The 21,405-nt window shown below is 54.6% G+C and overlaps 2 protein-coding genes across 3 annotated transcripts; both read left to right on the top strand.

Annotated features, from left to right (window-relative positions):
• The first annotated feature begins 6,665 nt into the window (after positions 1-6,665).
• EIF4E1B (eukaryotic translation initiation factor 4E family member 1B) lies at positions 6,666-9,913 on the top strand. The gene is made up of 7 exons (XM_059695329.1): positions 6,666-6,683; positions 6,767-6,957; positions 7,252-7,347; positions 8,011-8,074; positions 8,847-8,960; positions 9,105-9,244; positions 9,599-9,913. The coding sequence occupies exons 1-7, from the start codon at positions 6,666-6,668 to the stop codon at positions 9,711-9,713; spliced, it is 738 nt and encodes a 245-aa protein (XP_059551312.1). The 3' UTR covers positions 9,714-9,913.
• Positions 9,914-11,315: 1,402 nt separating this feature from the next.
• TSPAN17 (tetraspanin 17) lies at positions 11,316-20,681 on the top strand. Of its 2 annotated transcripts, XM_059698228.1 has the most exons (8): positions 11,326-11,583; positions 14,844-14,894; positions 14,984-15,130; positions 16,169-16,339; positions 18,401-18,526; positions 19,282-19,329; positions 19,882-19,998; positions 20,093-20,681. In XM_059698228.1, exons 1-8 carry the CDS (start codon positions 11,497-11,499, stop codon positions 20,156-20,158), a joined length of 813 nt encoding a protein of 270 aa, XP_059554211.1. In that variant the 5' UTR covers positions 11,326-11,496; the 3' UTR covers positions 20,159-20,681. The 2 variants fall into 2 exon arrangements, with proteins under 2 accessions (XP_059554213.1, XP_059554211.1); XM_059698230.1 differs by lacking the exon at positions 16,169-16,339 and having other exon boundaries at positions 11,316-11,583.
• Positions 20,682-21,405: the final 724 nt, after the last annotated feature.

Raw genomic sequence — 21,405 nt, 5'->3', positions numbered from 1 at the left:
GGAGAGGCTCTCGCCACCGCCGCTGTGCTGGCAGCCATCAGCCTGGCTTGTGGCTGAGCAGAGCTCCCCCTGCATTGAGCGTCTGTCCCCTGGTGGTCAGTGTGTGTCATAGTGACCAGTCATTTCCAGTCATTGTGCTGTTAGGGTCAATTTTCATATAACCCTTTTATTATATAGGATAGAAGCCTGGTGCACAGGTGGGGGCTGGCTGGTTTGCCCCAAAGGGTGTCCTGGATCAGGGTGGGGGTCCCGCTGGGGTGCCTGGCCAGCCTGGGAGAGGGGCTGATGGCCATTTTCAGGCTGACCATGCCCCCCGGTGACCCAAGCTCCCAGCCTCTCCTTTTTTTCTTTTTTTCTGGGATTTATCTTCTATAATTGAAACTTTGTAGCCTTGAGCTGAGCCCAGGGCAGGCCAGGGTAGGCAGGAAGCTTGGCTTCCTCCATCACCAGGGGCAACCAAGCCTCCTGCTCACTCCAGCTCTGTGGCCACCACCATCTTAGTTGGGTTAATTTGCATACTCGCTCCTGATTGGTTTGTGGCGTGGCTTGAGCATAGTGGAGGGATGGTTAATTTGCATGTTTCTCTTTTATTATATAGGAGGATTATATTTGTTTTATATGCTTATTATATTTGTTTTTAACAATTTATATCATTAAAAGTTTATATTATTTTTAATAATGGATTTTAAAGAATAGTTTATTGTTTTTTTTATTTTTTAATATATTTTATTGATTTTTTACAGAGTGGAAGAGAAAGAGATAGAGAGTTAGAAACATCGATGAGAGAGAAACATCGATCAGCTGCCTCCTGCACATCCCCCACTGGGGAAGTGCCCACAACCCAGGTACATGCCCCTGACCGGAATCGAACCAGGGACCTTTCAGTCCGCAGGCCGACGCTCCATCCACTGAGCCAAACCGGCTTCGGCAGTTTATTGTTTTTAGATAGAAAGGAAGGGACAGGAACAGAGAGAAACATCAATGTGAGAGCAAAGATTGGCTGCCTTCTGCACACACTCCACCAATGTGCCCTTGACTGGGAATCCTACATCTGTTTGGTGCACAGGATGATGCTCAACCGAGCCAGGGCATGGCTTTTATAAATGGCTAATAAAATTCCTGAAACTTTAATATTTTTTCTCACCAGCTGGTCCAAACTAGCCCAGTACACCATTGGATTTCTGCTTTCTATTTCCCTGAATAGGGTGATTTAAGCCATTTACCCTCTGGTTGGGGAGGAGAAGTGTAACCATTTACCCATAAGTGTCCTTGGTTAAGGAAGATAGGATTTTGTGATTTACTAAATGGCTGTAAACTGCTCAACCATTTAACTATCTATCTCAGTTTCCCTATTCCAGGCTTACTGGCCTGCTCATTCCCCCCTCAGAGACTTCCATCCCTGAATTTTTTTAGGGGTGATGAGGGAGGATGGTCTGTCTTCAGTAACTGCTTCCTGCTGACAAAGGCTGTGGTATCTGCCTCTAGATCAGTGGTCCTCAACCTTCCTAATGCCGTGACCCTTTAATACAGTTCCTCATGTTGTGGTGACCCCCAATTTCATTGTTACAAATTGAACATAATTAAAGCATAGTGATGAATCACAAAAACAATATGTAATTATATATGTGTTTTCCGATGGTCTTAGGCGACCCCTGTGAAAGGGTCGTTCGACCCCCAAAGGGGTCGCGACCCACAGGTTGAGAACCGCTGCTCTAGATGGTATGGAAGTGTCTCCATGCATGATCTAAGGGGGACAAGGGAATGGGATCTGAGACTGGAACAGAGAGCCTATTAGCTGATTCTTCTGAAGTAGGCATAGGCTGCATCCATGAAGTGTTATCATCTCGATATGGAATTGTATCCCAGAAGTGACAAATTTCACAAGAAAGTGAAAAAGCACGGTCTGAAAATGAGGAGGAGAATTATAGTTATTTACGGTCTGAGGAGAGGTAAGAGCCAGGTGATAGAGGGAGGGACCGACTTTACAGTATTGGTGGGCGGGCTTCCCTGGATGAAGGTGTGTCATCTCCCTGAAGCTCTTTTGTTCACGATATTTAATTTAAATTAGGTAAGGGAAACACCTTAAGATCTTTTTCCTGAAGTAAGTTTATTTATTTTTCATCTGAACCTCTTGGCCAGGAGAGGGAAAGCAGTTTCAAGGAGGCAGAACTTTGGTTTCTGCAGACCCACACTTTTAAGTAATAAAGGTTGATATAAAGTGAAGTTGGTAGGTTGCTTCATATTTCATAGACTCAGTTATTTAGTTCTGAAAAAAAAGTCAGTTCAGTTAAACTGCTAAATCTCATTTTAGGAGGCAGTGATGCAGATGCCTCCCAAAGTGAGACCTGTGCTGTGTAAACAGGCAATCAGGTATCCCACAGGGTTTGCCCATGAAAACAGGAGAGAAGAAACAAAGGTTAATGATCAGAGTAAATGATAAACTAGTTGCTCAGCTTGTAAGGCTGTCTGTCGAGAAGATGTTTAGATGTAAGGCTCAGAGTTTCTTTTGCTGGAATGAAAGCAAACTGTTACAGTCTGATAGATACTCCTTATCTGCCGTTTGAATTCCACCAGGTGCCCATGTAAATTTTGTATGGTTTACCCTGCATCAGTAATTCTCAATAATTCCAAGTCAAGGGATGGGAGAAAACTGAAACATTAGTTTGGAGAGTTGCACCCAAATATTTAAGAAAACTAGAAAAATTCAGGATCCAATTCAGTTTTTTTTGGTGAAAAGTAAAACTTTAACTAGAGTATAATATCCACAACTGTGTAGTATAGACTCAATTGAAATGCAGACCCCCTCCCCCCCACTAAAATCACCCTCCTTTTAAAAAAAAAATCAGAGATGGTCAAATCAAGACTATTTACTGCAGAAAGTCCAGTTTCAATTTGGCCTGCTTATTTGCATAAACACAAGAAGAATTGATCATACAGGCTTTTAAAAATCTGCTTTGCTGGAATCTGTCTCATAAGGAATCTCCAGATTGAGCTTTAATTAGTCTTTAGCCATTTCTCCAAGGGGATTTTACCAGCTTCAAAGTCAATCCTAATTCCTTAAAGCTTTCTGGTGACATCCAGAATCTAGGCATGTTTCTCTCCATCATGACATTCCAATCAAAGTCTTGGTTGATAAAACTACAGTTGGAAACTGGCTTTATGTGTCCTATTATAAAGAGACCAGATTCTTATTGGATTCATGCAAACAAACATATTGCTAAGAAAATAATAATATTCATTAAGAGCTGCCAACTTCTGGAGGGATTAGATAAGGAGAAAAATATAAATTCTTCAATATTGCTTATAAGGGTATATTTTATCGAATGGATGGGGGGAAATACAGGTTTCCTGGCCTTCTTCCAGTGCTTCCTCTGTCCAAAATTCTTGAACCCTCCTCCCAGTGGATTATGTCATACTCCTTCCAAGGATTATGTCATCATCCTTGCATGTGGGTCCTGGGACTCAAATACCATGGACATGATGCTGTGCCAGTTTTTGGCCCAGGCTTTAGGAAACTGGTAGCTTCTGCTTCCCATATCTTGGGACTCTCACTCTGGGAACCCAGCCAATGTGAGGAAGGGAAGCAGCCACATGGAGAGGCCACCAGAGCTGTCCTAGCAAGCAGACACCCTCAGCTGAGGTTCCAGTGGACAGCCAGCATCAACTGCCCCACTGGGAGTGAGCAGATGACTCCAGCCCTAGCCTGTAAGCCACTCCAACTGATAATGCTTTGGAATAGAGATGAACTGTCCCTACTCAGGGCTACCCAAACTGCAGATCTGTGAGTGAAAGAAATGATTATTATTTTAAGCCACTAAGTTTGGGTGGTTTATTGTGCAGCAACAGGTAGCTGGGACACCACGCCTCACCTGCCCAGAGCCTGCCCATCACTAACCGCCACTGAGTCTTCCTTCCAAATACCTCTGAAACCCATGTTCTCTCCATCTTCCCCGCCACTTGGAAAACTATGTTAGCATCCTCATAAATCTCCTCCCACTCTTGGTGCCAAGAGTGTTTTTGTGTTTCTACAGAGAACTTGCTGGAAAGCCCGTGCGATTACTTGCCCAGCACATCTGTCCCAACTTAAGCACTCAGCGATGCTCTCCACTTTCCTGGGATCAAGACTTACCATCCCTTCCTCCTTCAGGCTTCGCCACACTGTTCTTTCTTCTCATCTTCCAGTACCCATGTTCCCTTTGCCCCAGAGCATCTCGCATGCTGCTCCACCCCTGAGATGCCCTCCTCCACGACCTAGTTAACTCTCACTCATACGTCAGCTCTCGGCTCAAATATCACCTCTCCAGTGAGCTACCTCTGAGCTGGTGGTTCTTGAAATGTGGTCTGCTTAACAAGACCACAATCACCGGCAGGTGATTCTGGTGCATGCACTCGAGAACTGCTCTAAAGCCCCAGGTCAGATGGTGGACTTCATTTCCTCCACCTGCAATTCCTTCCCTTCAGAGGTGATTACAAAGGTGATCTTGGGGAGATTATCTGATGTCTGGCTCCCTGGCAGATCAGAGCACAGGGGCCACCCAGTTTTTGCACTCACCACCTCCTAGCACATAACCCCATGCCTGGCACATGCCTAGCATTAGGGGATGGGGGCTGAATAAATATAGCCTGTCAGCCTCCAGGTGGTCATGGGCTTCCCTCGGTGTGGGGGAGGGGAAGGGACTGGTCCCCTTAGGGCGGTGGTTCTCAACGTTGGCTGCACATTAGAATCGCCTGGGAATCTTTTTAAAATCCTGATTTCTGGGCCTCATCCTCCGGAAATTCTGTTTCTTTGTTATGGGGTGGGGCCACAACATTAGTAACAAAGAAACAGAATTTCCGGAGGGTGAGGCCCAGAAATCAGGACTTTAAAAAGATTCCCAGGTGATTCTAATGTGCAGCCAAGGTTGAGAACCACTGCCTTAGAGATCTGGGCCCCTAAAAGTGGGCAGGGGGAGGGAGAGAAACCTTAACACTAGATTGCCCAAGGAAGTCATTTTGACTGCTTTTTAATTTCAATTAGGAAAACAATTATGTATATAAGGACACAATGTCTTAGAATTTTGTGACTTTTTGTACAACATATAAATGCGTTTATTAATAATTGTAGTTACCTCCCCCCTCCTTCATTTCCGGTATATATATGTTTTATACCTATATTGCCCAAAAGCAGTCATTTTGACTGCTTGGGGAAATTTTAAATAATCAAATGACTCTTATTATTGAATTGAGTAAATTTCTTATATGACCAGTTCGGCTCTGTATTGAAATAACAGTTTTCATTTTTTTTCGATTACTGTCACATGATAACATACAAGTACATGATAAATTGTCGATACTTGATAAGTTGCAGTTGCTCAATAAGCTAAACTAGTACTTGTTATTCGAATCTTTATGCAGTGATACTTGTTCTAATAAGTTGTTTATTTTATTTCTTTTGCGCCCTAAATTCATGAAAGAAATGTCGAATAGAAGTGCGTTATTGGAAAAGCTAAGGAACATAAGTGAAGAGTGCTCCGATATTATTCTTTCACAATGCAGTCATTTTGACTGCTTTGGGCAATATAGGTATATACTAAGTTTCAGTCTTTCTAGTGTTAAGAAACTTGGGGAGGCATCAGCCCCTGCAGAAAAGGGTGCTGTTGAGAAGGCTGGGAAAGGGTATTCAGAGCCAGAGCTTCCACCCCACTCCACTCCCCATTTCCCTCCAGTTCCCAACCCCCACTCCCAACAGGGTAGTTCTCAGGTGATGTCTATTGACCTCTGAGCCAGGCCTTCTTCTATGGGCCTTTTGTGTTTTATATCATTTAATACAATAAGCTTCTGAATTGTGTATCATTAACCTTCCCATTTTACAGATGGGGAAATAGACTCAATGAGGTTCAGTAACTTGGCTGAGGTCAGGGTAGGGAGGACTTGAACCCGATTGTGTGGCACTACCCCTTGCCGTCCATGTCCAGGTGGGCGGTACTGGAACAGGCCAGGAGAGTGGTGGGCTGGTGGGGCCATGTGCAGCCTCATTTGTTCCGCTGAAGGGCAGCCTCAGCTGCAGTGGATTGTGGATCTGTGAGGTGGAGGCTCCAGTGTTGCCAGACCTTCCCAAATTTTCAAGAGAAACCAAAAATGTGGATTTTTAATACAATCTCCCAGTTTCTGAATGATTATATTTAACATAAACTCAGATGCTTCCTGAGACCAGATGAATGCTGTGTCAGATGGCATTGGTGGCCACACGAGGAGTTGAGTGGCAGCAGAGAGAAACAAGGGCATGCCACCATGCACGTATCAGGTCTCTGACCTGGCCTCGCCCCAGCTGTGCCAGTCACTGCTTCTGCCATCTCTGAGACTGTCTGCTTTAAATTCAAACCTCACCCTCGGTGGGATTCGGTGTTACTAAGGGCAGCCCCCAATATTGACCCTTCCCTTCCCGTCTCAGCCGCATGATGTGGGTGGGGTTGAGCCTGCCTGGTCACACTGTCCCGCAGCCCCCAGCCTGCAGGCAGAAAGTGCTTGCTAAAGGCTGTTGATAGAAGGAATAGTGTGAGCCCTCCTCCCTCTGAGCAGCCCCATGCTGGCTCCGCCCCTTCTCCTGCCCTGAGCACTGAGGGGCGGGGTGCTGATGGGTTAAAAGCTGGCAGCTGGGGGTCCCTCTTGGCTGTTCCTGCTTCAGCATGGCTACCAGCAGCCTTGTAAGCCCACCTGCCTGCCCCTCCTGCAGCCTGGGCAGCCAGGGCCGGAATGCACAGCCCACCCTGACTCCTTTCTCTGTCAGGTCAGAGAGGCTGAGGGTGAGATCCTAACGTGGGAGAAGGAGGGAAAAAAGCAAGAGGAAGGGGAGGCAGCAGAAGCATCAATGAGAGAGGAGGCTCCAAACTCTCCCTCAACTCTGCTGCCCCTGAGCGGGAAGGCCCGCAGTGAGGGCCCAGTGGAGGCCAAGCTGGAGTTGCACCTTCTGCAGAACAGGTAGGGCTGGCTCCTGCTCTGCGGCTTGGACAGCCCCTTCCTCTCTCAAGGGGAAGGCCAGAGCTGGCCTAAGACGTGGGCCCTGTGTTCCTTCCAGTCTTAACCCCACTGGGATTCTGGGTTAAGTGCCTCCACTTCTCCTCTGGCCCTCTGCCCCACCAGGGTAACCGACTCCAGTCACCTTGGGGGGGTCTGTATCCCAAATATTGTCCCCCAGTTTGTTCTGGAAAGGGTGGGACTTCCCTGCCAGCCCAGGTGCTGCTGGAGGTGGGCACAAGGGCTCTCTGCTTCCAGGTGGGCCCTGTGGTTCTTCAAGAATGACCGCAGCCGGTCCTGGCAGGATAACCTGCAACTGGTCACCAAGTTTGACACAGTGGAGGACTTCTGGGCGTGAGTGTCTGCCTGCCCTTCATGGAAGAGGCTGGGGCCCGGGGACTCTGAGCGCAGGATCCTTCCCAGACCCCCGCCCTCTGGGGGCTGCTTTCCACACAACTCTCCCAGTCCTCCCTGGGGCCTGGCAGCCTGTGTGAGGGCTGGGGCTCAGCGGATTCTTCAGGGGGCCCAGGCCGGGGGAAACCTTCTTGGGGCTCAGGGAGAAAGCCTGCGAAGTGGAAGAAAGCGAGGAGCCGACCCTGACTCTGCTGCTTCATGATTTGTGGCGCTGGGCAAGTTCCGTCCCCTCTCTGAGCTTGTCTCGACCACAAAGCGAGAATTAGGCTGCTTCAGTGTCTATGGAGAATCAAGTGAGGGACTGGGAAGGAGGTGTTATAACCCTAGGGCTGGGGGAGAAGGCCTGGGCTCCAGCCGGAGGGGCACCAGAAACAACCCCGCACTGGGCGTGGGTGGTGGTGGGGGCTCCGGGGAGGACGTGGGGTTTGAAGGTTCGGGTAAGGATGGAATTCCAGGCCGGAGCGCCAGTGTGAGCAAAGGCTGGGGGCTGGAAGGTCGGTGGAAAGCAGTGTGGGGTCTGGTAAGAAGTTGAGGGGCTGAGGTCAGTTGGAACCAGGCCCTAAAAAGCCTGGACTTTCAGCCTGGGGTCGGGGACTCTCCTAGGATTTACAGCCACATCCAGCTGGCCAGTAAGCTCTCTTCAGGCTGTGACTATGCCCTGTTCAAGGTAAGCTCTGCTTCCCCGCCCCCAGGCACAGGGGCGCAGATTCTCCCCAGCACTGCTCCCTCACGGGGGGGGGGGGGTGGGGGGGTGGGGGTGGGGGTGTGTGTGTGTGTGGGGGGTGTGGGGGTGGAGTCCGAGGACAGCCTCCCTCAGAGCCAGGAGGAGGAAGTGCTGTAGAGGAGCCTGGACAAAGCGTCAGACCTGCGCTGCACCTTGAAGGGCGAGTCTGGAAAGTAGGGATACAAAGAAGGAGCCCAGGTTTCTGGCCTGGTCCCTTAACTAGGAATAGGCATCAGAATTGGTCATGGGCACTGCTCACCCAGGTCCAGGCCAATCCCTGGAGCTGCCGACCAGCCGAGGTGTGAGGTGCGACCCTGGCGTCAGTGTTTAAAGATTTCCCAGGTGACTTTGTGCCCAGCTGAGCTTGGGATGCCCGGCATGGCCCACACGGGGGGTGCCCCAGAGGCTTTGTGAATTACCCCCACTCGAACTCCTGTCTTCAGGAGCCGTGTTCAGTAAAGGAGACGGGCACACACACGGGCAAGGCTGTAAACGATGACACATGTTAGGGCTCTGGAGCCTGGTGGAGCTCAGAGGAGGCTCTGGGGGTTGAATGGCTGGTGGTGGCACTTGCCTGTACAGAGGGGATGGAGGCATGACAGAAACTAGCCTGTGGAGATCTCCTGCAGGGCAGGAGCAGGACCGGAGGAGGTGGCTGGGCCCCCACTTCCCTTTGAACAAAGGGAGGCAGTTGACTTGCCATCTGGCCTCCCAGGATGGCATCGAGCCCATGTGGGAAGACGCCAGGAATAAGCGGGGTGGCCGCTGGCTGGTCAGCCTTGCCAAACAGCAGCGCCACACTGAGCTGGACCGCCTGTGGCTGGAGACAGTGAGTGGAGGGGCTGGTAGGGAGGGTCCCCCAAAGGAGGGGGCAGGGCCGGTATGGTACCCGTGGTGGCAGTGGTCTCAAGGATGGAGGGTGCAGTCCCTGTGCCACAGCTGGAGGCCTCGTCACCTCCCTTTTGGGCCCCAGCTGCTGTGCCTCATTGGGGAGAGCTTTGAAGAGTACAGCCAGGAGGTGTGTGGGGCCGTCATCAACGTCCGAACCAAGGGGGACAAGATCGCAGTGTGGACGCGGGAGGCAGAGAACCAGACGGGCGTGCTCTACATCGGGTGAGGGTGTCTGGCATGGGGTGGGGCTGGGCCTCTTCTAGGGGAGAAAGTGAAATGGGGGGTGGGGGCTTGGCCTACAAGGAGGACCTCTGGAACTCTGCCTGCCTTTTACCCCTTCTGCCTTCCTCACATGTATGAAGGGTTTGGGAACCTAGATTTCAGACGATTTCTAGCAGAACGCTTCTTTTGCATTGGTCTTATTTTGGGTTTCCGTATGACTAAAACACACAGAATTGGAGTGTCTGTGGCTGGCACCAGGGTAGGAGTTCTGGGCAGAGGACCAGGTTACCTCCAGGGCTGCTGCTGACTGCCTGTCGCATTTCCTCTCCCTCTTACCCCCTATTCCCATCCCAGGCAGGTCTACAAAGAGCGCTTGGGACTCTCGACGAAGACCATCATTGGGTACCAGTCCCATGCAGACACAGCTACTAAGAGCAACAACCTGGCCAAGAACAAGTTTGTGGTGTGAGAGGGCCTGGGCACCCCTCTCCATTCAGCCACCCCTGAGCCCCTCACTATTGCTGTATATGTGTCCCGGCAGGACTGGGGGCGAAGGCGGAGGGCTGATTCTCACCTGTTCGCGAGTTAATACGAACATTCTTTAACATGAGTTGGGGCCCAGGCCTAGGGGCTGCTCTGTGGGTGGTGTGGTGGAGGGCAGGCTGAGGACCCAGGGCAGTGTCACCCAGAGGTGGGGTGGGGTGAGTCACGGGGGAAGGTGGAAAGACGACAGGAACAGTCTATGATCCAGTACTGACTCTGTGCCTACCTGGACAGGGGGCTAGCTAGGCCTGAGGACCAACCAACCCTTCTGTTCTAGGGGAGGGGGCTCAAGCCTCCTGCCACTCTGAGAGCTAGCATTCCCGCGCCTCGCCTGCTGGTGGTGATCGCTGTGCTGGAAAACCGTTGTGGATTTCCTATCAGATTTGTAGGCTTGGAGTCCACCCTGGAACCCCTTCCTTCTTTGGAGTAGGGCTGTGCCCTCACCCCAGAGGCTGGAGGCTGAGAGGCAGAACCCCATCATCTCACAGGGAGCTGAGGAGGGGGACAACCTGGGAGGAGGGGGACAGGCTGGGTGTTCCTCCCCCTTGCGGGTGACAGGGCGGGTTGAGCCTTCCCTGGCTCAGGGCGGAGCTTAAGTGAAGGGGAGGAGGCGGCTTGGCGGTCAGATCTCACCCGGGTCTGCTACTCCAGGTGGATAAACTTGATGGAGCTCAAGCTCCTTTCTGTTCCTGTTCTAAATAAATACCCCCCTTTGCGCAAAACTGGAATGATTTTTAACGGAGGGCTCTAACATTATGACTCAGTTCCTCCAAAACCTCGATCTGCTCCCGTCCTCCCTGGAAGGCGCTCGTGTGAGACTAACCAGGGAGCCCAATCAGGCCCACGCTGGGATGGGAAGAGGGATAAGACTGGGGTTCCAAGCACCAAAAGGGTTTGAGCCAGGGGGTGGGGTGTGTGCCCCAGAAAAACTGAAGGGGCAGCGACCAGGCGACTCACCATTCCCAGGGCGTGGTGTAGCCGCGCGAGCCGGGGCGGCAGGGCTACATTTCTGGCGAGCGAACCGCGTGTCAGATTGGACTCCTGGGCGAAAACGTCCTGCACGTGCGTCCAAACCCCAGTCGAGCCTCCATCGCCAGCTGCTCACCTGCGCAGTAGTTACTTCTCTCCAAGATGAGCTCCCTCAGCAAGGCCGGGGATTGGGGAGCGCGGGCACTGGCCCTGCGGGGTGGGGGTGACTGTGGGTCCTGCATGCCCGCGGTTGGTGCTGCCATCCTCGAGCATCTCACGGGGTGGGGTGGGGGGGAATGAAGGAAGCCGGGGCGCTCTCCGCGGCGAGAGCGAGAGCAGCCAAGCCCGGAGAGAAGGAGGAGAGGGGAGAGGGGGAGGGGGGCAGGGGGAGAGAAGGAGAGGGGTAGGGGGAAAAGGGAGGGGGGGCAGGGGGAGGTGTCTGAGGCGGGGCCAGGCCGAGGCGGGGCTCGGAGGGGACTGGGGAGGGGCGGAGCCGGGCGGGGCGGAGCCGGGCGGGGGCGGGGCGGCGGGGCTGCGGGTACCCAGCGCACTCGGAGCAGGGCGGTCCCGGCGCCGGGGGCGGTCCCTGCGGGGCGGGCGGGGCCCGACGGGCGCTCGGTGTGGCCTTGGCCATGAAGTCGCAGCCGCCGGGCTAGGCCCCGGGCGGCTCCAGCCAGGGCTGCCCGCGGAGGGCTGGGCCCGGCCCCGGCTCCGGTTGGCGGGCCGGCGGGGCGCTCACCATGCCCGGCAAGCACCAGCACTTCCAGGAACCCGGGGTCGGCTGCTGCGGGAAATACTTCCTGTTTGGCTTCAACATTGTCTTCTGGGTGAGCGCGGGGTGGGTGTCGGGCCCTGCGCCGGGGGGGGGGGGGGTAGGAGGGGGGGACGGGGGGGACGGGAGGAGGTTCCGTCTCCGACCGAGGGGAGACCACTCCCTGCCACAGGGCTGAGGACGCTCTCCCCACTCCTAGCTGCCGGCCCACCCCCGGGACCGGCGGAGGGAGCTGCGGGGAAGCCCAGATTGCAGGGGGCGGTCCCAGCCTCCGCCGCCGGGTGTGGGGACCGGGAGTCTTCAAGGCTCGACCAAGAAGGGGCAGGACACCCGTGGTCCGAGTGTCCCTTCCTCCTGCCCAGCTCACTTCGATACCCTGGGGTGTGGGGTGCACGCTGAGCCCCAGCCCTGGTTTAGGGAAGAGTCTGCCAAGAAGGGAAGGGCAGGGTCTCCTTTCCTGCCCCCTTGCTCTCCCTCCCAGCACCTGGCCAGGCACCTCGCCTTCAGCTCTGGCCAAGTGGGCTGGGTCAGAGCTTCCACCCCAGCCCCTCGCTGGGAGGTTTTCCGGGGGAAAGGGCCAATAGTCAGAGTCCTGGGGAGGATCTCTCCATTGAGTGGCTGGGAGCTGGCCCTGGGGAACAGGATTCTACATTCCACAGCGGACCAAACCGAGGCTCCAGGGTGGGGCTGCCGCTGCCCCCAGAAGGGAGCTGCTGGTACCCCTCCCAGGGTGGCATCTGGGCCCCTGGGCCCTGCCAAGTCATCTTTCCCTCCTCCTTCCCCCATCTCATCTCCCCAAGGCCGCCTGCTGCCTCCGCAGCCTCTGCTTCCGCCGCCTTGGTCAAAATGCCAGGCCCATTCAGCTTTGTTCAGCAGGACTCAGTGGCACAGCCCTCTACCCACATGCTCCCGTGCCGTCACCCGCACGTGGGTGTCCTTTGACTCCAGCAGCGTCAGCTTCGGAGGGTGTGGGATGTGCAGACTTCCCTGAAGGCCTTCGGGTACAGGCCTAGCTGTGAGACTGTGGGCAAGTCACTTCTCTCTGGGCCTCTGCTTCCCTGCTGGGGAGGGGGCCATAATGAAGCCAGGGTTAGGCATGTCAAATGGATTATAGCTTACTGTATTCTTATTATCGTCTACATTTTACATATACGGTAACAGGCACAGAGAGGTTAAGTCATTTAACCTAGAGACACACAGCCAGTAAGTGCAGAGCCAAAGTGACAGCCTAGTGGGCAGTGGGTGGAGGTGAGGTAGAGCTTTGAGCAGAGGGAGCCCTCAAATGCCAAGGGGAGATAGACAAGGGGGCCCCCGGCTTGTTCAGGGTCCTGGGGCTGGGGCTGGGGCAGAGTGTGAGTTTTATGTTGAGGGCAGTGTGGAGCTGTGAGGGCTTCAGTGCTGGTGATGGGTTTGTTCGAGGCAGATCTGTCTGGCTGCCTTGAGGAGGGTGAGTGAGGGACAGGAGTTGGAGGTGGGGAGACTAGGGAGGAGGGCTGGGGTAAAGTTGGGGTGGTGGTGAGGGGAGGGGGGACAACTCCAGGGAAAGTTATAGGCTGGATGACAGGACCAGCTCACTTGGGGGAGGGGGAAAGGGAAGTTTTCAGGTTTGAGTCATGGTGGCCTAAGGGAGGTGCCTATGAAACAGGTCCAGAGGTTTTTTGTTTTGTTTTAATGGAAAGCAAATCCTGGTGTGACCCTGCTCATCCTCCTCCAGTGGTTTCTCACTAGAAAACAGTCCAGATTCCTCCCCATGGCCTTTAGCCCCTCTGGAGTCTGGCCCTGCTTCCTTCAGCTTGTCCCTTGTACAACCCAAACTGACCTAACCCCAGGTCCTTTGCCAGTCCCTCCCCCCTGGGGTTCTTTTCTCCTCTCTGTACCTTTTATCATTTAAACCTCAGCTAAAATGTCACCCCTTTCCCTAACTAAAGCTCGCCCCCCCTGCCCCCCAATCACTCCCCACCGCGTTGTCCTGTTTGATTTTCCTTAAAGGGTCTGCTTAACGGAAATTACCTTGTTCACTCACTGTGAGTTTCCCCACTGGAGTCTAAACTCTATGAGGGCTGAGAGCTATCTGTCCTATTTGATGAGGTGGTCCCAGCACTGGAACAGAACCTGGGACATGAACGTGTTTGCAGTAGTGTCTGGAGCTAGGGAGAGGCTTGCTCACAATCCCAGAGATGGTAGTGTCATGAAGGGGTGGGAAATGAGCATGAAGAGGAAGAAGGCAGAAGGCTAAGGTTGGAACTGGTGGGGGGTGGGCATGGCCATGTGCAGCGGGTGGGTGAAGCAGAGGTGCTGGGAGGGAGGTTGAGAAGGGGCAGGTGGAAGACTAGTATGGACTTACACCGAGGGGTTCAGGAAGGCGAAAGCAGTGGTGGTAGCCTGTCTACAGGCTGTGGGTGGGTCAAGTGGGATGAGGCAGGAGAAGTGAGGATTGGTTTCACATCCCAGATCCAGTGTGGGGGAGGGAAGGAAAGACATCTCTAAAGAAAGTACAGCAGCGGGAGGAGCCTGGGTCAGAGAGGGGAAGGCATTGAAGGTGGAGTTGACCAGCTAGGGAAGGAGCCTGAGGGAAAGCAGGAGTGGGGGTGGTGGGGGTTGGGGGGGGGGGCTCATGGCCCTAGGCTTGGGCTGGAGGTGATGGATGGTCAGGGTCTGCTCAGGGTCAGGCAGCGGCCCTGACATCCAGGTCTCTTCCCAGCAAGGAATTGAGGCAGGATGGCTGGTGGCGTTTAGAAGGCCCAGGCAGAGCTGTGGCCACCTGTTTTCCAGGATACAGCCGCTGGCCCGGGCTGGGGCCCCTCAGCTGGGTCCTGCTCTGCATCAGGATTCCTGGTCATGCAGGGGCTTTGGTTTTGAGCTCTGAGAGTAGAACCGGGCAGGAAATGGCCTCTGGCAGACAGAGGTTGAAATGGTGCGATGGTGGTGGGCTGGTGGTCACAGAGTTGCACGGCAGCCAGAGGGCTGGACTTGGGCGGGGCAGAGGCCAAGAACCCTGAAGCCCAGCATGGGCTGGGGCAGGAGCAGAGGCTCGGACACTGCTGCTGATCGCCCCGTTCCGGTTCTGAGTTCCAGGAAGGGGCCCTGCTGTCCTTTCTAAGGCCAGGCGTGTTTAATCTTCCAGGCTGTGTGCTGGGGGGAGAAACACTAAGATGTGTTCTTGGGAAGATGTGAAGGATCCTGGATCCCATTTGCAGCCCTTTGCCCTCTTCCTTTCTCACCCCTTGGAGACCCTGAGTGCTGGGGGAAGAGGCTCTGTTGTGGGGAGCAGGATGCTGGTGCCCAGCTCTCAGCTCTTTGCTTCTGCTCTTGCAGGTGCTGGGAGCCCTGTTCCTGGCCATCGGCCTCTGGGCCTGGGGTGAGAAGGTGAGGAGGTGGGGTAGGGCGTGGGGCTGCTGCAGGTCAAAATAATGGGAGGATCAGCACCCCAACTTGTCTCTGCTCCCCCGACACAGGGCGTTCTCTCCAACATCTCGGCGCTGACAGATCTGGGAGGCCTTGACCCCGTGTGGCTGTTTGTAGTGGTTGGAGGCATCATGTCGGTGCTGGGTTTCGCTGGCTGCATCGGGGCCCTCCGGGAGAACACCTTCCTGCTCAAGTTTGTGAGTGTCCCCCACCTAGACCCACTGGGGACACCAACTTTCTCCCACCCACTTCTTACATATATTTTTGTGCTTAAGAATGGGTAGTTTTTATTACGTTATAACAATAAATATAAGATTCGTATTATCTATCCATATATAGGGTCCTTTCTGTTGAAAATGACTGAAATCGGGTGGCCCGAGCATAAAAGGGTATTTATTGGCTCACTAAGAGAAGCCCAGGGGTGTGCTGGCTGCTGGCACGTTGGGGTCCAGGGACCACCACAGTGTCACTTGGCCTGGCCTCTGTTTCTTGGCTCTGTCCCTCTCGGTTAGCTCCATTCCCCATGGAGTTGAAGGATGCCCAGGATTTGTGGGTACTGGCCTCACGCTGCCTGCGCTGCCCTCCGAGGAACTCGTACTGGCAGTGGTTCTCAACCTTCTGGCCCTTTATATACAGTTCCTCATGTTGTGACCCAACCATAAAATGATTTTCGTTGCTACTTCATAACTGTAATGTTGCTACTGTTATGAATCGTAATGTAAATATCTGATATGCAGGATGGTCTTAGGCGACCCCTGTGAAAGGGTCGTTCGACCGCCAAAGGGGTCGCGACCCACAGGTTGAGAACCGCTGTTGGAGGCTGAGGCTCTTCTCAACCATTCTGTCAAGTCCTTTAATTGCATCTGCGTGATTCTGATTGGCTGTGTCTGGACCAATCCCTGTGGCCTCGGGGAGGTAGCGCTCTGATTGGTGAGCTGTTGGCACATGCGCAGTCCTCTAGCTGGGAATGGGGAAAAGTGATGGCTGCAGCCCAGCCACAGAAACTGAAGGTTTGTGGGAAGGGTGGTTCCTCAAAAACAAAACAAAACAAAACAAAACAAAACAGGTGATTACCGGAGGAAGCGGAATGGATGGGTCGGTAAGGCCAGCACTGCCTTCACATCATAAAGCAACACGAACAGGATGGAAGGTGGGGACTCTGGGCTGTGTTGGATCCCGTGGCACCCACCAGGCCCTGCGTCTCCGACCCGCCATCTGTGTGTGCCCACCCCCAGTTCTCAGTGTTCCTTGGCCTCATCTTCTTCCTGGAGCTCGCGACAGGGATCCTGGTCTTCGTCTTCAAGGACTGGATACGAGACCAGCTCAACCTCTTCATCAACAACAACGTCAAGGCCTATCGGGACGACATTGACCTCCAGAACCTCATTGACTTTGCTCAGGAATACGTGAGTCCAGCGTCCAGCACGGCCCCGCCACCTGCAGGAGGCGTCTGCTGGGCAGATGAGTGGGAGCAAGTTCCCTGTGTGCGGGGACCACCCCCGCGCCCTGTGCGTCCCCCTGTGCCTGGTCCTGCAGGGAAACAGGGTTGGAGAATAGAGGCCAGAGGCTCCAAACTGGCAGCTCCTAGGCTAGGCTTACACCACGCTTACCGTAGGAATAAAAACACAGATTCCCCTTCTAGGAAACCCTGGGCCCGCAGTATTGGCTGGGGCTGCATTGTGGCTCCCCTTGGCTGATACAGGGGCTCTCTATTTGCCACTATCCCTGACACTCTGTATTTTGTTATGCCTGTCGGTCCTCTTCTCTCATTTGTGTTACTTATTTGGCCTCTGACCATATTAGAGTTTGAGACTCTATGCAGAAGCCCTGCCCTCAAGCTTGTACACCTAGCCCTGTGAAAATGTAGTGAGTGAACAGTTCACGAAATCCTAGCCACTAGACACCTCACACCTACAAGTTCTCGCCCGCTCACAGTGATACCCAGACACACCCACTTACACAGTCATCCTCGTTTGGTGCTGTCCACATAGTCTGCTCTGGGATGCAGAGATGAACCGGAGCTGGTGTCTGCTTTGAGGTGCTCTCAACCCAGGGCTAGGCAGACAGGTGGCCAGGCGGTTAGGGTGTGGTTTGTTTGTTCATTCAGCATGGAATTATCACAGTGATGGCGAACCTATGACACGCGTGTCAGAGGTGACACGCGAACTCATTTTTTTGGTTGATTTTTCTTTGTTAAATGGCATTTAAATATATAAAATAAATATCAAAAATATAAGTCTTTGTTTTACTATGGTTGCAAATATCAAAAAATTTCTATACGTGACACGGCACCAGAGTTAAGTTAGGGTTTTTCAAAATGCTGACACGCCGAGCTCAAAAGGTTCGCCATCACTGAATTATCATGTGCCAGGCCCTGGGCTGGTGCTGGGGATTCTGGGGTGAAAAAAGTGGGGACCTGTCCTCGTGGGGATGGCAATCTGGGTGGAGAGATGGAGGATGAATAAGCAAAGCAAACAAACGTGTGTGTGTGTGTGTGTGTGTGTGTAAAATTATAAATTGTGGTAAGGGTTGAGATGGGGAAGGGTGGAGGGGAAGGCCTCTGGGGGTGACCTTGGAGGAAGAGAGGGTTCAGGGATGTGAGGAGAGGGGGTGTGTTCCCCAGCAGGAGCAGCAGGTGCTCGGCAGAAGGAGAGGGGGCGGGCGGAGGCCAGGCTGTGCCCACACTTGCCATTGACTCACCTAGGGAGGCAGCCCACGATGTTCTGGGCAGGGGAGAAGGGGCTCTGGTGCTGGCGACAGCATTTATGAAGTGCAACAGGAGGGTTAGGAGTGGCAGGGTGGCCCTCCTGCCCTTGTAGAGAGGAAGATCTCTGGGCAAGTATGGGGAGACTGGCATAGATGTACTTAGTGGAGCCTCTCCCCACAGGGCTTGGCCCAGCACCCATTCTCGGGGTGTCCTGCAGGAAGTCTCAGTTCTTGGGCCAACATCCTTGTCCCATCCCTTCCTGTTTTTTGTGTGTTTTTTTTCTAAATCCTTACTCACCTGAGGACATGCTGAGAGAGAGAGAGAGAGAGAGAGAGAGAGAGAGAGAGAGAGAGAGAAGCAGAAAGAGAGAGAGAGAGAGAGTGAGAGAGAGAGAGAGGAGAGAGAGAGAGAAACATGTATTGGTTGCTTTCCATATGTGCCCTGATTGGGGATTGAACCAGCAACCTTTCGATGCAAAGGATGATGCTCAACAATGGAGCCACTTGGCCATGCGCCCTTCCATTTTCAGCCTCTCTTGGGTTAGGGGGACAGGCTCCCACCATTTCTTGCTCCCACCACCGTGAGCAGGAGCCTAGCGCTGCTCTGATGACCCTGGGCCCTGGCCTGTCTGCTGGGAGGGCGTGGGGAGGTGCCTCTACACTCCTTCCCAGCCTCGCCCTGTCTCTCTACAGCCTTGGTCTGCCCCCAAACAGGGTGGATCTGGCTTACCTGGGTCTTTCCCCCTCCGCTCCCCCTCTAGTGGTCTTGCTGCGGAGCCCGAGGGCCCAACGACTGGAACCTCAATATCTATTTCAACTGCACTGACTTGAACCCGAGCCGGGAGCGCTGCGGGGTGCCCTTCTCCTGCTGCGTTAGGGACCCTGCGGTGAGTGGGCCCTGATGAGGGGCGGGGCGGCGGGCATTGCTGAGTGCAGGCCCAGCCTGGGAAAAACCCACACAGGGCTAGCTCGGCCCCACCCTGGGGGCTGTGGCTGCAGGGAGGAGGTCATTTTATATGGGCCACCCCTACCAGGCTGGGGATTTTGTGTCCGTGGGCAGCACTGAGCCCTGCTGGAGTGGGGGCTGTGCCTCTTCAGCAAAACCTGTCTGATTATAGTGAGATGGCAGTTGCAGGCCCCTGGGCACGGCCTGCCCCACCGAGCTCCAGGCACCCTGTGCTTCCAGCTGAATGCAGCCCAGGTTGTCTGGGAACCGGGGGCTGGGTCACTCCCTCAGTCATGGGTGTGACAGGGCCCCCCAGGCTGCAGCCGGCCACCATACCCCTGGGCCACCATACTGGGGTGGCAGGGATGGGGTTCTGATCCCTTTAAGGCTATCTTCAGAGCAGAAACTTCTCACAGGGACATCTCTGTAGTCACAGTTCACCTGGGGCACTGAGGGCCAGGATTCTTCCCATTCTTGTAAAACACAAGCAGGCAGGGTTCCTAAGCAGGAGAGCCCAACCTGGCAGGTGCAGCTGTGCGTCCTGGCGTCGGCAGAGGCTCACGGGCCTCAGCGAGCCTCTGGGGGCGGCCGAATCCATGTCCATCTGCTTCCCTTGGAAGCAAGAACCGTTGCAGTGCTGGGTGCCATGGGCCTGGGAGCCCCCTCACAGGTGGCTCATTGGCTCTTTCTCCTCAGGAAGATGTTCTCAACACCCAGTGTGGCTACGATATCCGGCTCAAACTGGTGAGATGGGCTGGGACCGGGCTGGGGCACGGGGATGGGAAGGGGCACCCGTAAGCTCCTCTGAAGGGCCTCAGGGATCTGTGGGGAGGGGCACTGAGTCCTAAGAACCATCCAGGCCTTGGTGCCGCCAAACATGGGAGCAGTAGACGTGCGGGCACGGGCACAGGCGCATTTGCTCATTCCAATCTCAGCGCCCTCTGGTGCCAAGTTTTGCCCTGGACACGGGACGCATGCTCCTGAGACAGATGGAGTCCGGCTCTCACGGAGCTCCCACTGCAGGGGGGGAGAGACAGGAAGCTCACTGATGCAGAAATGTGAATAGTAATGTGACAATTTCAGCTAAGAGCTTGGAAGAAAATAAAATAAGGTGATGGGAGTGGGGCTGGGCAGTCAGAACATGCCTCTCAGAAGAGTGGGTGTCTGTGCTGAGACCTGATGATGAGAAGGAGCCAGCCAAGCCACGGCCTGTGGCAGAGCTCCAGGCCCCGGGCGGGGAGTGGGGTTGGATGAGTCTTGGGGGCGCGGACTGAGCCCACACCTGTGTGCCCCCAGGAGCTGGAGCAGCAGGGCTCCATCCACACGAAAGGCTGTGTGGGGCAGTTTGAGAAGTGGCTGCAGGACAACCTGATCATCGTGGCCGGGGTCTTCGTGGGCATCGCCCTCCTGCAGGTACTCTGGAGGCTTCTCATCTGCCCCCACTCCTTTACCCCGGGCCCCCCACCCTGCCGACGGCCTGTCCCTCACCCACTCTTCCTCTGAACAGATCTTTGGCATCTGCCTGGCCCAGAACCTCGTGAGTGACATCAAGGCAGTGAAGGCCAACTGGTGAGGCTGCCACGTTGGCCACGCCACCCGCCTGGCCCACCCAGGGACCTGCCACTGCGCCATGATGGGCACAGCTGCAGGGGCATTTCTGCTTGGACCTGAGCCCCACGTGGGGCTCGTGTGTGGGCGTGCTGTGTGCCCACAGAGAAGCCGCATGACTCTGCCCGTTCTGGACTTGTGTGCATGGAGGGTGTGTGTGCCAGTGTGGGTGTGCACAGGGAGCCGCTGCCTCTGTGTTGTTGCGTGGCAGGCTCCCCGGGGCACGAGGAAGGGCGCAGGCTGGGACACTCCTCTCTGCATGGTGGTGTGGGGCGGGCGCTGGGGCCTGCTGTTGCCTGGGATACGGCCCCACGCAGCTCCAGAGCTCTCTTCTCTATTGGCTGTGACCTTGACCCTTCCGGGATCCCACTTGAGCCTCAAGGTCTCAGACTCTAAAGTGAGTCCAAGAATTTTCTCTCCCTTGCTTGCCTCTCAGGATCAAACATGATGATTGGCTGCAAACTACTTAAATAAACAAAACCTTGAAACCACTGGCTTACGCCCACCATCTGGTTCTGTCAGCTGCAGAGCCCTGGCCCGGACCCACCCTGCCCTGTTTTCTCCGACGTGGGTCATGCATACACTTGAGCTGAACTTTAAAACTTGGTATAGTTCACGTAGAAGTGTATTTCACAGACCCCCGGCTTCCCAGGAAGGCCATGTGGCTGCAGCAGCTCTTCAGTGGCAACGTCTCTTGGGCAACACTGCCCATTCTCTGAGGCCCTGCCTGGCCCATTCTGCTCGCTGGGCATTGCCCTGCGGACCCTGTAGGCTGGGAGTTGCCTTCCCACCTCTGTAGGGGTATCCCTGCCAGCACTGCTGTGGCCAAGCCTGGAGGGAAGCACAGGGATGTGACGAATGGAGGCTGGACTCTGCCTTGAAGAGGCCAGGGAAGGGGGGGCTAACCTGCCGGGGACTGAAATGGGTGCCAGTGGGCCCAGGAAGGTTGTTGAGGGGTGGATGGAGGTCAGGAAGGTTTGGGGAAGGAAGTCGCTGGAAGCCCAGAGCTGGGGGTGGGGAGCCTAGTTGGGGGACTGCTGGGCACACTATCTGGAATGAAGTTCAAAATCTTCCTGGTGGCCTGGAGAGCTGCCTTATGGCCACCAGAGGGCGCCCCAGCACAGCATTCTCTGCATCTGGCTTTTCTCTGGCAACCTCACCAGTACAGCCAAGTGCCTGGTGAGTCCTCCCGGCTTACTAGTGGGGTTCAGG

The sequence above is a fragment of the Myotis daubentonii genome, chromosome 5 (genome assembly GCF_963259705.1).
Source record: "Myotis daubentonii chromosome 5, mMyoDau2.1, whole genome shotgun sequence".
NCBI lineage: Eukaryota > Metazoa > Chordata > Mammalia > Chiroptera > Vespertilionidae > Myotis > Myotis daubentonii.
Note: the sequence above shows the minus strand (reverse complement) of the source record. Positions and strands in the feature narration are given on the sequence as shown.

Bases quoted from the DNA above. Each gene is read 5' to 3' on its own strand.
- EIF4E1B (XM_059695329.1), top strand. The intron at 8,075-8,846 runs GTAAGCTCTGCT...CTGGCCTCCCAG, and splicing joins GTGACTATGCCCTGTTCAAG to GATGGCATCGAGCCCATGTG. The intron at 9,245-9,598 runs GTGAGGGTGTCT...TTCCCATCCCAG, and splicing joins ACGGGCGTGCTCTACATCGG to GCAGGTCTACAAAGAGCGCT.
- TSPAN17 (XM_059698228.1), top strand. From the start codon at position 11,497: ATGCCCGGCAAGCACCAGCACTTCCAGGAACCCGGGGTCGGCTGCTGC. The intron at 11,584-14,843 runs GTGAGCGCGGGG...CTGCTCTTGCAG, and splicing joins GCTTCAACATTGTCTTCTGG to GTGCTGGGAGCCCTGTTCCT. The intron at 19,999-20,092 runs GTACTCTGGAGG...TCCTCTGAACAG, and splicing joins TGGGCATCGCCCTCCTGCAG to ATCTTTGGCATCTGCCTGGC.